This window comes from Myxocyprinus asiaticus, chromosome 46 (assembly GCF_019703515.2).
Source record: "Myxocyprinus asiaticus isolate MX2 ecotype Aquarium Trade chromosome 46, UBuf_Myxa_2, whole genome shotgun sequence".
NCBI lineage: Eukaryota > Metazoa > Chordata > Actinopteri > Cypriniformes > Catostomidae > Myxocyprinus > Myxocyprinus asiaticus.
The window spans coordinates 28,570,492-28,585,605 of record NC_059389.1 but is presented as its reverse complement, the minus strand read 5'-3'; the positions used below and the strand labels follow the sequence as shown (position 1 = coordinate 28,585,605).

The 15,114-nt window shown below is 37.4% G+C and overlaps 2 protein-coding genes across 2 annotated transcripts in view; both read left to right on the top strand.

Moving 5' to 3' along the window:
* Nucleotides 1-5,859, top strand: part of LOC127436275 (kinesin-like protein KIF21A) — a 292,925-nt gene extending 287,066 nt beyond the window's left edge. The window contains exon 36 of the transcript XR_007896360.1: nucleotides 5,724-5,859. The gene's annotated coding sequence lies outside the window, so the exon portion shown is untranslated. The remainder of the gene's footprint in view (nucleotides 1-5,723) is intronic.
* Nucleotides 1-15,114, top strand: part of LOC127436303 (protein LSM14 homolog A-like) — a 54,375-nt gene that overhangs the window by 10,609 nt on the left and 28,652 nt on the right. The window contains exon 4 of the mRNA XM_051690376.1: nucleotides 7,716-7,898. Within this exon, the coding sequence (XP_051546336.1) occupies nucleotides 7,716-7,898 (183 nt within the window). The remainder of the gene's footprint in view (nucleotides 1-7,715; nucleotides 7,899-15,114) is intronic.

The window sequence follows — 15,114 nt, the reverse complement described above, 5'->3', positions numbered from 1 at the left end:
GATCGTGGGAGAAGGGCCTTAGTCAGGGAGGTGACCAAGAACCCGATGGTCACTCTGACAGAGCTCCAGCGTTTCTCTGTGGAGAGAGGAGAACCTTCCAGAAGAACAACCATCTCTGCAGCACTCCACCAATCAGGTCTGTATGGTAGAGTGGCCAGACGGAAGCCACTCCTCAGTAAAAGGCACATGACAGCCCGCCTGGAGTTTGCCAGAAGGCACCTGAAGGACTCTCAGACCATGAGAAACAAAGATTGAACTCTTTGGCCTGAATGGCAAGTGTCATGTCTGGAGGAAACCAGGCACCGCTCATCACCTGGCCAATACCATCCCTACAGCGAAGCATGGTGGTGGCAGCATCATGCTGTGGGGATGTTTTTCAGTGGCAGGAACTGGGAGACTAGTCAGGATCGAGGGAAAGATGAATGCAGCAATGTACAGAGACATCCTTGATGAAAACCTGCTCCAGAGCACTCTGGACCTCAGACTGGGATGAAGGTTCATCTTCCAACAGGACAACGACCCTAAGCACACAGCCAAGATAACAAAGGAGTGGCTACGGGACAACTCTGTGAATGTCCTTGAGTGGCCCAGCCAGAGCTCAGACTTTAACCCGATTGAACATCTCTGGGGAGATCTAAAAATGGCTGTGCACCGACACTCCCCTTCCAACCTGATGGAGCTTGAGAGGTCCTGCAAAGAAGAATGGGAGAAACTGCCCAAAAATAGGTGTACCAAGCTTGTAGCATCATACTCGAAAAGACTTGAGGCTGTAATTGGTGCCAAAGGTGCTTCAACAAAGTATTGAGCAAAGGCTGTAAATACCATTTTGGAATAAGGCTGTAACATAACAAAATGTGGAAAAAGTGAAGTGCTGTGAATGCTTTCCGGATGCACTGTATGGAGTGTAGATTGATGTGAAAAAATAAAGCATTTTAGCATAAGGCTGCATAACAAAATGTGAAAAAAAAAAAAAAAATGAAGGGGTCTGAATACTTTCTTAATACACTGCATAACTGCATTTTCACTAGTAGAATTTCACAATTCTGTCATTCACTCCTTTTAAAGCAATTACAGATTGCTATAATTGATTTTATTACTAAAACGGATTTCAGATATCATTAACTTGAAGAGTACTTAAATATCATAAAAGGCATTCATACTAGTTACAATCACATTACAGATATCAAAAATTAGCTTTTTGTTTTTTACTAGAAGTAAATTGTTTATTTCAGGAATGGACATTTGTACTAGAAACCAAGTAATTATTGATATAAAAGAAATATAATTTTTACTGGTGACTAGTACATAGCAGATATTTGAAACTGGAAATTCAACTGGTAAGAAATTTTAGATAATGGTCTGTAATTGTGAATGGCAAATCTTTGTGAAATTCAACGTGTGAGAATGCTGTTACAGATATCAATAATTGTTTTTGCTAATTGAAATTCGCATTTTTTATGTCAAAAATGGGTATTTCAGTAAGTCTTGATGCCATTCTTGATATCAAGTATTAACTTAAGAATTACGTTTTTTTTTTTTTTTTTCTGGTGCAAACCTAAATACTGATATCAAAAATCAGCATTTTTACTAGATAGTAATTCCATTGCTAATATTAATAATTAGCATTTTAACTAGTAAAAATTGCATTATAACTATCTATAGTGTAATTCCTATCTTGCTCATGGTTTTTTTTTTTTTTTCAAAGGGGCTTGTGATTAGAGTAGGGAATCATAAGGAATTAAACTATTCTGATTCCTCTTAACGGTTCCGATTCCTCATAACAATTCTTTCAGTAATTATGAGGAAGAATTTTTTTGGAAATAAGAAATGCAATTCTTATAGATCATTTCAGATTTCTACCAAGCAGATATAACAAATCAGAAAAAAATTAAAATACGATTCTTGTAAAAAGCTTGTTTGCTCATTTTTACAGGCATAAATGCTATCCAATAATTGATCCTAACTATATATTAAAAATCTAAACAAGAAATGTGATATCATTTATTTATAAAATTCCACTGATTACTTAAACTCATGTATCTTTAACTATACATTGTCATTCGAACAACCACTTAGTAACTGCACTGCCTGATTGAAGTCTCACAAATCTGAAATACAACATTAAATAAACAGTTTGGACTGTGTTCTGTAGCCTAATGTTGAGTTTCAGGCTTGTGAGACTTCTACATTTCTTATTTCATTTTGAGTTGTCCATTTATAACTTGCGCATCAGTATAAGATATACTGGCCAGTATGCTAATGGAATGGATGTTATACAACAATCAAGTAATAAGTTAATCAAGTATTGGAAATTGCTGAATAAATGTAACCAAATGCTACAATTTGCATAGTAATAATATTAATGTTAATCTGGATATGTTAAGTAACCCTACACTGTTAAAAATTTTTCCGTAAAAAAACAGTAAAGAACTGGCAGCAGGGTTGCCAGCAAGTTACTGTAAAATTAACAGTATCTTGCTGTAGCTGAAATTTACAGTTTGCTACTGTTTTTGCAAATACAGCATAAAGCTGTTATTTTACTACCTTTACAGTAAAATACTGACAAAAGGATTAGCAGTTAATTACTGTTTATTTGCACTTTTTCACAAGAGGTATATTTGCAGGATTTTACTGTAAACTACAGTAAAAATACACTACACGCTACTGTATAAGCTATTGAGTAATGGACTGCTACCAAAAAGGACTACAATGTGTTTACTTTTTTCCTAGACCTTGTGATTTAATAAATTATTCCTTAGTCTTGCAATAAAAAATACCATGTTTTAATAGTGTATAAATGTAGCCTTTGAAATAGTGACTTAAACTTTTAAGACAAATTATCCAGCTTCAAAGTGTCTTTTCAAAACATCTCTCTTTATTTGCAAAACCCCATTCTTGCAAAACAGCTGTACAAAATTATAAGGTAATTGGTAAAACAAAGCCTAAAGCTGATTTGGGTAAATAAACTTACATTTCAGCCAGATAAATAATAAATACATATAATAACAAATCTCTGTCCAAACACTGAACTCTGGACACAAACACTCAGTAAATAACTGAGAAAGTGGCTGAATGAATGACTAAAACAGTGTGTGTGAGTGTCTGAGAAAGTGTTTGTGTGAGTTTGAGTGAGTGTGTGTGTGTGTGTGAATGACTGGGTTCACTGACTTATATAATTCCCACTCAAAGTCCATTAGTTTCTTTAGTAGACTGGAGACACGAGGGTTGACTGATGTCATCTTTTTCTAGGCGACTTTCCCCGTACGCTTTGGCAGGACTTTGCCTCGTCCAGCCTTGGTGCCTCTCTCAGGATTTATCCCGATGAAACGCCTGAAAAACAAATGTGTGTATTCATAATTAGTGTCAGGAGAGCTTTCTTGTTTTTTATTATTCAAATTGAATTAACTGAAGTATTTGACATAAAAAGATGAGACAGAGTCATTTTATAAAGTTAAATAAAATTGCCCTTACAAAGGAAAAAAAATGCTCCAAATATTGCCCCCTAATGGAGTAGTTCATTTCTGACCCTGTAGAGGTTGGACTGTGCTTTTAGTGAAAATGTTTGTTCCTACTCCTTATCAAATATTTAATCTTTCATTAGGCTCATTAGTCATGTCTATAGAGAATATATGTATATCTGAAGGCAAACGTGGCAGTTTTTTCCCCTAACATCATTTGAACAGAATTTTAGTAAGAGTAATGATGCGCTGTTTAAAAACCCTTTATTTTGGTACATGACAGTGTTGAAGCTGTTTCCTCAGTGGTGGTTAGAATGTTGGGCTGTCTAGATGTTTGAGAGGTTTGATTTTCTTTTATAGCGATTTAATGAGAAAAAAAAAAACTTCTCGGTAGAATTAAAATGGGTCACGTAAGTTTTGGGGTCTGCGTCACAATATCAGAATCAGCTTTACTGCCAAATGTGCTTACACACACAGGAAATTTGTTTTGGTGACAGGAGCTTCCAGTGCACAAACAAAACAAAACAGCAACAAGACATAGATAATAATAAAAATAATTAAAAACTGAATAAAAAAAAAAAGTTTTTAGAAAATAAAGTATATATAGAATACACAATAAGACTCTCTCTCTATATGTATATTACTATGTTATATTTTAGCATCTTCAAAGTGGCCACACTTTGCCTAGAATTTGCAGAAATGTACTCTTGGCATTTTCTCAACCAACTTCTTGAGGTATCACCCTGGGATGCTTTTTAAACAGTATTGAAGGACTTCCCATCTATATGCTGGTTACTTTTTGGCTGCTTTTCTTTGTTATTCGGTCTAAGTCATCATTTAAAAAAACAAAAAAACTTTTAAATAAAATTTTAGTTTTGTAATTAAATATATTAATATGTTGGCACAATTATATTTTTGTCTACAAAACTAATTTCAAACATTTAAACATATGCCTTCAGATCAAAAGATTTTTAAGATCATGAGAAACATTTCAGGCAAGTGACCCCCACACTTTTGAACGGTAGTGTATATACACATGTATACATACATACATACAGTTGTGCTCAAAAGTTTGCATACCCTTGGAGAATTGGTAATATATGTACCATTTTTAAAGAAAACATGAGTGAACAGGCAAAACACATTTCTTTTATTTCGTATGGGATTCATATTCAACTGTAGGTTATAACAGAATGGCACAATCATAAAACAAAACATGGCAACAAAGAAAAAAATGAAATGACCCCTGTTTAGAAGTCTGCATACCCTTAGTTCTTAATACTGTGTATTGCCCCCTTTATCATCAATACCAGCGTGCAGTCTTTTGTAATAGTTGTCTATGAGGCCCCAAATTCTTGCAGGTGGTATAGCTGCCCATTCGTCTTGGCAAGATGCCTCCAGGTCATGCATAGTCCTTGGTCGTCTTGCATGAACTGCACGTTTGAGATCTCCCCAGAGTGGCTCGATGATATTAAGGTCAGGAGACTGTGATGGCCACTCCAGAACCTTCACCTTTTTCTGCTGTAACCACTGGAGGGTCAACTTGTCCTTGTGGTTAGGATCACTGTCGTGCTGGAATGTCCAAGAGCGTCCCATGTGCAGCGTTCGTGCAGAAGAATTCAAATTGTCTGCCAGTATTTTCTGATAACATGCTGCATTCATCTTGCCATCAATTTTCACAAGATTCCCCGTGCCTTTAGAGCTCACACACCCCCAAAACATCAGTTAGCCACCACCATGCTTCACAGTGGGGATGGTATTCTTTTCACTATAGGCCTTGTTGACCCCTCTCCAAACATAGCGCTTATGGTTGTGACCATAAAGCTCTATTTTGGTCTCGTCACTCCAAATTACAGTGTGCCATAAGCAGTGAGGCGGGTCAAGGTGTTGTCGGGCATATTGTAACCGGGCTTTTTTGTGGCATTCGCGCAGTAATGGCTTCTTTCTGGCAACTCGACCATGCAGCTCATTTTTGTTCAAGTATCGTCGCATTGTGCTCCTTGAAACAACCACACCATCTTTTTCAAGAGCAGCCTGTATTTCTCCTGAGGTTACCTGTGGGTTTTTCTTTGTATCCCGAACAATTCTTCTGGCAGTTGTGGCTGAAATCTTTCTTGGTCTACCTGACCTTGGCTTGGTATCAAGAGATACCTGAATTTTCCACTTAAGTGATTGAACAGTACTGACTGGCATTTTCAAGGCTTTGGATATCTTTTTTTTATATCCTTTTCCATCTTTATAAAGTTCCATTACCTTGTTATGCAGGTCTTTTGACAGTTCTTTTCTGCTCCCCATGGCTCAGTATCTAGCCTGCTCAGTGCATCCATGTGAGAGCTAACAAACTCATTGACTATTTATACACAGGCACTAATTGCAATTTAAAAGCCACAGGTGTGGGAAATGAACCTTTAATTGCCATGTAAACCTGTGTGTGTCACCTTGTGTGTCTGTAACAAGGCCAAACATTCAAGGGTATGTAAACTTTTGATCAGGGCCATTTGGGTGATTTCTGTTATCATTATGATTTAAAAAGGAGCCAAACAACTATGTGATAATAAATAGCTTCATATGATCTTAGAATTCTTTTGCATGATCAGTCATATTTTCAAAATCAATGCCAAAATTTCACAATTTCTGCCAGGGTATGCAAACTTTTGAGCACAACTGTACATACATACATACATACATACGCATGCACACAGACACACGTGGTGCAAATCTAAATACAACTCTGTTATATACAGTGCAAGAGAATGTAACGGCAGAAGAGGAAGGATGTGTTGGATAAATATAAAAAGACTAGACTGGGAATTGCACATTAACTATTGCTCAATGGGACAGTTTTAACTGTTCATGAAATGGAAAGCCTGAGGGGAAAAGACTGTTCCTGTGCCTAACGGTTCTGGTGCTCAGAGCTCTGAAGCGTCGACCAGAAGGCAACAGTTCAAAAAGGTAGTGGGCAAGGTGAGTGGGGTCCAGAGTGATTTTTCCAGCCTTTTTCCTCACTCTGGAAGTGTATAGTTTTTGATGGGATGGCAGGGGGCAACCAATAATCCTCTCAGCAGTCCGAACTGTCCTTTGTAGTCTTCTGATATCCGATTTCGTAGCTGAACCAAACCAGACAGTTATTGAAGTGCAGAGGACAGACTCAATGACTGCTGGGCCTTTTTCACAATGGAGTCAATGTGGGTCTCCCACTTCAGGTCCTGTGAGATGGTAGTGCCCAGGAAACTGAATGTCTCCACTGCTGCCACAGTGCTGTTTAGAATGGTGAGGGGTGTCAATGTTGGGGTGTTCCTCCTAAAGTCCACTGTCATCTCCACTGTTTTGAGCGTGTTCAGCTCCAGGTTGTTTTGACTGTACCAGACAGCCAGCTGTTTAACCTCCCTTCTGTATGCAGACTCATCATCTCGGATGAGGCCGATTACAGTGGTGTCATTTTGATATCGAGAGAAGCCCAATTTAGTAGCACAAGCGATACCTCTCTGCATTCCTGTCTCTGGAGCACAAATATCGTGAAGCCTGCTGGACTCACACACACTTGCGTGCTCCAGAGATGGCATGTGACACTCACGTGAAACTCAGATGTGCGTGTCAGATTAGAAGCATGTGTAGCACTTATGAAGCAGCGAATGTGAGATGAATGACACTGAATATGCTTCGTGGTCCAATACATTATATATACGGCCACATAAAAATCTCTGGCGATTGACACATTGTCGGTACAATATATAACGTCCTATCGCACAGCTCTTGGTGGTGTAATTTTGAACGAACTATGCTTTCAATGACTTTGTTCTGAACACACTACTATTAAATGTGAATTCGGTTTTCACTACTTGAATTTTTCAGGAGTGACTTGTGGTTGTCACTTGAAAATAACTCTGTATGTACAGATTGGGAATAAGCACAAAGAAGAGGAGCAACAACCGTATTTAGCTGTAGTGTGTGTGAGGCCACTGTGTGTCTGTTGAAATTCTGACTTAAGATTATGAAAAGATTAGTTTTTATAGTTAAGTGTCTTATGTAATTGTGGTGATGAATGTCTGCTTGTTCACACTGTGTTTGAGTGTCTGTAACTGTAATCATTTAATCCTAAATGAGTTAATTAACATAATTCACCAGGTTTGCTCTTCTAAACAGCACTGATTTCCTCACTTCTGGGTGTCTGCGGTTCCTAACCCTTCACTCTGCACCGTCAGTTTGCATCATCGGTTATCTTGCATCCATAAATTATTCAACATTCCTCTCATGCAGGTCATACCAGTCCAGTGCTGGACCCCCTGAGAAAGATCCCTCCGGCAGAGCCTACCGCCCCATCAGCCCCTGTTGCAGCCACCACCACTGCACCCCCAGCATTGACCCGCAAGAGTCCTGTGCTTACTCGCTCGACGTCCACCAACACCCAGCAACCTGTGGACCTGTTAGAGCAGAGGAGAGGTGAGAGCTACACTACAGACCATAGAGGACATGGCTAGTGTAGTGTAGATTACATTCCAAACATGCCTACAAGCCCAAAGATCCTGTTTAGGTAGGCTGCTCAATAGGTTTTGAAATACAGCCAATGGCTTTTATATATATATATATAAATTTATTTATTTATTTTATTTTTTTTTTTTTTGATAATCAAATAAATTATTTAAACATCTCATCTTATTTGCCACTTTGGATGCTTTTTTTTTTAGTGCACTGCAACTAAATTATTTTAATAATCGATTACTCTGTCGATTAATTTGACATTTCTCTCATCTCGTCTGCTATATTGTATTTTGTGCTACAAAAGGTCTATTTATATTTGAATAGATTATTTCTTTGTCCACCATATTGAGTTGTTTCAACAATTCTCTAAAAAATGTAATATGTCCTGGTTTCAGCTGGTAGAAGAGAAGCAATTTTGTTGAATCTTACACTGACTTGACGATACTTTCATTCTAGTCTTTCAGCAAATTCGCTGAAATGTATCTGTTACCATGGCAATGACATCAGACACTTGGTGCTCGTGCTCTTTGTCATCCTTTCCAAGTAGATATAGCTGCAGACCTCCAAATGGGGGCAGAATCTCCAAAAGAGGGCGGGGTTAGGGGGGTTGCTTCAACACCAAAAGGGTTGAGGTTGGGGAAGGGGTTGGGTTAGGGGCACCCTATATCTTTAATGGCGATTTGGAGCTCACGCTCCTTTTTGGAGCTATGCCTTGCAGCTATATCCCTCTCGTCCTTTCAGTCAGTGCAAGTTAGGAATGCCCAAATAAAAATGTGTTTTTAACTATGAGCTGAAAGAAGCTGATCCATTTTTTTGTGCGTCACGTGAAAATGTACGAGGTGTTTTCTGTGAATGTTCATTTCCCCACAGCACCTTTTTTACATAGTACAAGCACTTAATTGTTAAGATGTGGGGAATGGGGATTGTATTTTGAATTTTAGGTTCCAGTGTTGTGAATTTTGTTAAAATGTGTACCTGACACACATGCAATATTACATCATATGGATAGAATAGGCTATATGGAATTTGTACATTAAAACATTAAATATGTTTTCACAAACTGCTGTATATATACAGTTAAGTGCAGATGTTTGCATTCCCCCTCCCCCCTTTTTTTTTAATAAGTTTTCACACCCCTTTCAGAATATATACAAATATAAGAGATAAAAGCTCATATATTTTATGTGGTACTGCTGTTCAGAAGCTACATAACACAAATTTTACTCTAATTTACACAAATCATCCTGTTCAAAAGTTTGCATCCCCTTGGTTCTTGTGTTGCACGAGGAATGTTCGCACCTTTTGGAAAAAGTTGTGTTTGAGTCCCTCAATGTGAAAAGCTGGATGTCAGTATATATAGCCATTGAAGAACTCAAATGTGCACGAGATGCTGGGAAACCAAAATCTTTTTTTTATATAGGTTTATTATCTTCCCTGAGGTCCACTTATAATGTTAGTAAAGTATTTTTTGCATTAAAACAATCATAATTTAGTAATAAATGATCATATTCCACCCTGTTTTTGGCACACTGTCTGAAATGCTCGGTTTTGGCCTAAGCGCCTCCTTAAAACTTCAAATTAAATGCCCACTGTTCTGATTGGCTAACATCGTGCAGCCCCTCGAATAGAGCCATTTTTGAAACTCAATAGGAAAAGAATGAACCAGCTCAACAACATTATAAAACTAAATGTCAGGGTTTACACAACGCACATCCAACACATTGCATCCGAATATATTAAACTGTTCATCTCAAGCACAACTGTTAACACTAACACCCTGTCTACACCGGACGCGAGAGTTGCGTCAAAAGCAATATAACCCATTATAATCAATAGGGATGTGCGAGACTAGTCGACTAAACGGTTCTGATGCTGCTAGTCGACACTGGAATTACTAGTCGGTTAATATTTCCCCCCCATTAAACTGATGATAATTTTTACACATTTACGTTTGGCTTTATATTTTTACAGAGGCTGCACTTAAATTACTGTCATATTAATGTTACATATTTTAAATAGAATTAATAATACAACTATTATTTTAAAAAGAGGATATCTGGAGCAGATACAGAGTTTAATTTCACCTCAGGCTGCACGTGCTTCTTCCCTCTCTCACTCGCGGCGTGCGCAGGAAAATGTCCTCTCACTAAACAAGCGAACTCAGCAAAGTAGTTACAAAATGTCTTCGGTGGTGCGGGAATCGGCTTTCCAAATGTTTGAAAGTCCCTATGGATTTTTTCACATTTGAGTCTTCTTTACATCTGTGCATTTTCAGGACAACCGCCTTAGGTGAGTTAAGTCCCGTCTTTCACCGGACCATGTCAACGTGTTAATTTTACTCATCAAAAAAATTATGCTTTTGAGTTAGTAGCCTAGAAATGAACTGTTTTAGACTAGGTATGCAATTTTTTTAATCTGCTGATTAAGAAGGCTATTTTCAACGAGGTGCCGACTGCTTAACGGGTTAAACTATCTTTTATTCTGTGTGCACGTCATGTTTAGAATACATTAGGTTTATTGTAGGCTACATCACAGGCCTATTTTTTCTATCCTATAGCTATTTTTTTTAAATTTTTTTTTACATCGTAACTGTTATTGGTTGACGTTCTTTACCGAACAGCTGTCATATTAGATCAATGGCTAATGCACGACTGCATGTCGTGAAATATGCGCAACTTTTCAGTACATTTTTTTTTCTCTCTCATAGATTTGGCTTACCTGTTAATTATTTTCAACGTCCTGTTTTAATATGTTAAGTAACTTTTACTTGGTGATTTCCATTTAGAACAGGCTTTTAATGGTTGTTCCATTGATCCTGCACTATTCATTCAGTTGTTTTCAATAAATATGTCTGTTAAATATTCGCTAATGTTGATTCAGTGAATGCATGTCATGTTCTGTATTTAATGTACAATGATCATAAATCAAGGCGAGCACGTCACAGATAAATGCCCCTTTTCAGTGGAATTTAGCATCGGATTCGGAATAGATTAAGTATTTTATTTAAAGTATTTAATTTTTTTTTTTACTGTTTTCTGAAGGTTGGTTTCTCTTTAGACTAGTCGACTAGTCGGTTATAAAACTTCCGTTTAAACGACTGTCAAATTAGTCGTAGCGCACATCCCTAATAATCAATAATGCTGTCTACCATGGAAGCGTCCGTTGCGGCGCATTGAGACAACAGTAAACAGATGTCCTGTTCCGTTTTGCGTTAATACTGCCAACAACACACACAAACGGTTTAGAAAGTTTGTGTCGAAGTGATTTAACTGCCCCATCCTTCAATAACAGTTCCTTTGCAAAGCTTGAATTGACTGGTATGTTATGAGCCAAACATACAGTCCATTCTAAAATATGCTGAAGACACATCCAGTTTCCAGGATCATTCCTTCATGTTTTCATATGCCAACAACTAAAAATAGCGCAGATGGGCAAAAGAACGTGTCCATTTGTGCTCAGCTGAATGACAGAGAGCTTCTCCTCATCAGAGTTGTAACTTAACACCATGTCTTTTAAAAACGGCCAGAGATATCTATCAAGCGGTCAAAGACGTCTGTTTGTGCATGTTTATGTAGAAAAACATTTCAATCCAGACAGGCGTCCTGTGTAAGTCCACTTTGGATGAATCTCCCATGACAACATGACAGGCCCCATCTCTCTCCTCTTCACCTATGTGACTGACTTGGCACAAGTGGGCGGGGCCAAGGGTGCGATGACGAAAAATAGGCATTGCAGATGCAGATGTGTTTGGTCCTTGTGACGTCACAAGTTCCTCGAATTCCAAACGAGATGTTTTTGTAGCTTGGTTTTAATAAATGCTCTTTTTATTTTAAGGAGGAACTTTTCAGTTCTGAAACTTACAGTATGTTTTTATAGGACAATGACCTCCTTATGTCAGAAGATCCAGGAAAATTTAAGTCCTTATGTTATGACTCCCTTAAGAAGAGTAGGCAACTTCACTGCTCAGGACAAAGCAGGACAATTATTACACACACAGTCACTGATCATCACAAAAGCAACACACCATATTAAGAACCAAGGGAAAGTCTTTTGTATATTCAGTTCATATTTTGGCTTGTGGAATATACAGTGGATAAGCAACCAGATTGAGTCGCGGGGAGTTGCGCACGTGTAAACTTTAAATTCTCACACACGAGACATGTTTGCAAAATCACTGTTGTGTGTGTGTGTGCACATGCTTTGTTGTTTTAATAATATTCTTTAAAGTTACAGCAGTTGGTGTGGAGTAGTTAAAAACTAAAGTTATTTGTAAGTCACATGTGGACTGATAGCTCAGGGCCTCTGTGCTCATGTCAACTGATACTGAACTTTATCTTATTGTCTGTTTGGATTCATGTAGGAAGAAAACTACATCCAGCAGATTCACAAAAAGCCATTTTGCACTGTGGCTCCTACTGACACTGTGTCCTGTAAGATCATTGTTGGTCATTTGTTCAAATTATACTGTATATATTTTTTTTACATGGTATTTAACTTGTATTTGTCGCCATGATCATTGGCGATACAATTGCATAGGGCCGCAGTGTTCATGATTGCATGATAAAGTTTATAAACTTAATTACATTATACAGTAGCCTACATTAGCGTGAGTGTAGTTCACAATAGTGTGGAACATTGTTGCTTTTTGTCACAGTGTATTACGTAGGCTGCAGCTGAGACAATGAGCCTGCGACTCCATGACATCTGAGCAAGATTTGTTCTTGCTCCACTTTATTTCTAAATGTTCTACAGTTGCTGGTGTTTGTTTATTTTCATCACTCCTGCGCTGTGATAGTGGGGGTTCCCTCTATGTCATTCTCCGGTGTTACGGATTAACTGGGGCTTAGTTCTGAAAAATCTTACTTCATAATGTTGGCATCCTTGTACAGATGAAAAAAAGTGGTATAATTAGCTTGAAGGGCAGAATGACGCAAAACAAAAAAACTTACCGAGGCAGGAGATTTGATCTGGTTCAAAAACAATATGATCAGCACAACTTAACACCACATTTTAAATTATTAGGCAGTGATAAAAGTAGTGAGCATCTTTATGTTCAAATGAGGTTTCTTTATTCGGTGTGAAATGGTGCATATTATCAAGCAATGTTAACTTGTGCTTCACGTTCACAATATGATAGTCTTGTCAAATTATGATGTATGAAATCTGAACGTCTTTTTCATTTGTCAAAACGCTACTCCCAAATATAATGCAACATTATAAAATCAATCAGCAACTGAATGAACAACAAACTGTCAGAATTAATAAAGCCCTGCTGAGTTTTTTTTGTTAAGTGTAAATATATTATCTCAATGTATGTTGATAATTTTATCGATCATGTTCTTGCCTGGCAACATGCGAGTCCCCACTGCAACTTTTTCAGCTCAGACAAAAGATTTAAACACCACCTCCCCCTGTCGAGTTAAGGTGTGAATCGCTGAAGCTCTGGGTGAACGTATGTCTCTTCAAAAAAGTTTCTATAAAATGTCTCAAAGTGTTAAGAGGGATCTAATGTCCTAAATAATGCTCTAAACTGATTGGAAAACGGATCTGACCTGACGTCCTCGACAGATAAAATAACCATAGGATCACCATGGTATTTTGTAGTAAAGTAATTGTAACCACAAAATTAAACATGGTTACTATATTAACGCCATATTACCACTGTTAATATCATCAAATCTATTTTTTCCGCCAAACAGTCATGGTTACTACAATATTACTATAGTAGAACTACCTTTTATATTATTTTTTATTATAAATGGTAATAAAGAAAATATTAAGAGTGGAGTCAAGAAACATAATGGGGAAAAATAATACATCGAATGCAGAACCGAACTCTGGTCGTACAGACACTGGCACACCGACATTATGCTCCACGCTATTGGAGCGACATTCACAATGCACTTTGTTGTGTATTTCTATGTTGCCAGTAGACTATTGGGGTTACATCTGAAAGCAAATAGTCACTCAGAAAAATAATAATTCTGAAAAATAATCAGTATTATCAAGCTTTAGGGCAACATTGTTTAATAGCAAATATTAACTACTAATAAAATACTACGACAGATAATGAAAAACATTTACATTTACGCATTTGGCAGACGCTTTTATCCAAAGTGACTTACAGTGTACTTATTACAGGGACAATACCCCCGGAGCAACCTGGAGTTAAGTGCCTTGCTCAAGGACACAATGGTGGTGGCTGTGGGGATCGGATTCTGATTACCAGTTACGTGCTTTAGCCCACTACGCCACCACCACTACAAAACAAAGCTCGTAACCTACAGGTTTGAACTGCATAGTGTTTCTGGTTATGTGTAGTGTAAAACTCAAATGCATGTATTGAGACAAATATTATACAAATTAATGTTATGGAAAATTGAGATTCTTTTTCAAAAATGTTATAATAATTCATTTGATAAGTATTCTGCTCCCATAAATAATGATTCTGTTCACTTTTTGTTTTTATTGCCAGGAGAATATAACATATGACACAGTGGTATACATATAAATTAATTAATTCACATTTGATAATCCTGTTTAAAAATAGAAAATATGGGCTAGCCTATCGGCACGTTAAAAGAAAGCACAGATTTAGAGTCTTAACAGTTTTTTGGAAGTCAATTGTTTAAATATGCGGTCTAATGATGCTCACTCATAACATCTGTGCAAATGTATAAAAATACTCAAATTATAATTTTCTAATGAAATATGAATGAATAAATGCAAACAAATAATTTTCCAATGCGTAGACATCCTCGTGAATGCTGAATGCTGCAGTAAAGTCTTTATCATGCATCTCCATTGTAATGGTTAGCAGAAAATAAATGTTAAGGTGTTTTTAAGTTTGTTGTTGTTCTTTTTCCTCTTTCTTGTCTTTTATGGCAGTTGGCAAAACAAGCTTAACTTGCCTCCAACTTAATGGTCATTACGTTGGGAGAAAGAGCTCTGAAACGTTCAGCTCTGGCCTGTTGAAATTCTATGGTTATAGCGGCCCTTAGCAGTATAGATCTGCTAATGACCCATTCACGCCATGATCGCGGTGGTAGAAACCCTATTCTGAATGGATACCCACTGTATGCGAGTGTGTTGTCAAGTAGATTCTTCAGGGCAATACTAAATAAAAAACAAAATGCAATTTTTATGAACCCCTTTTATTTTTTTAAAACGATAATGT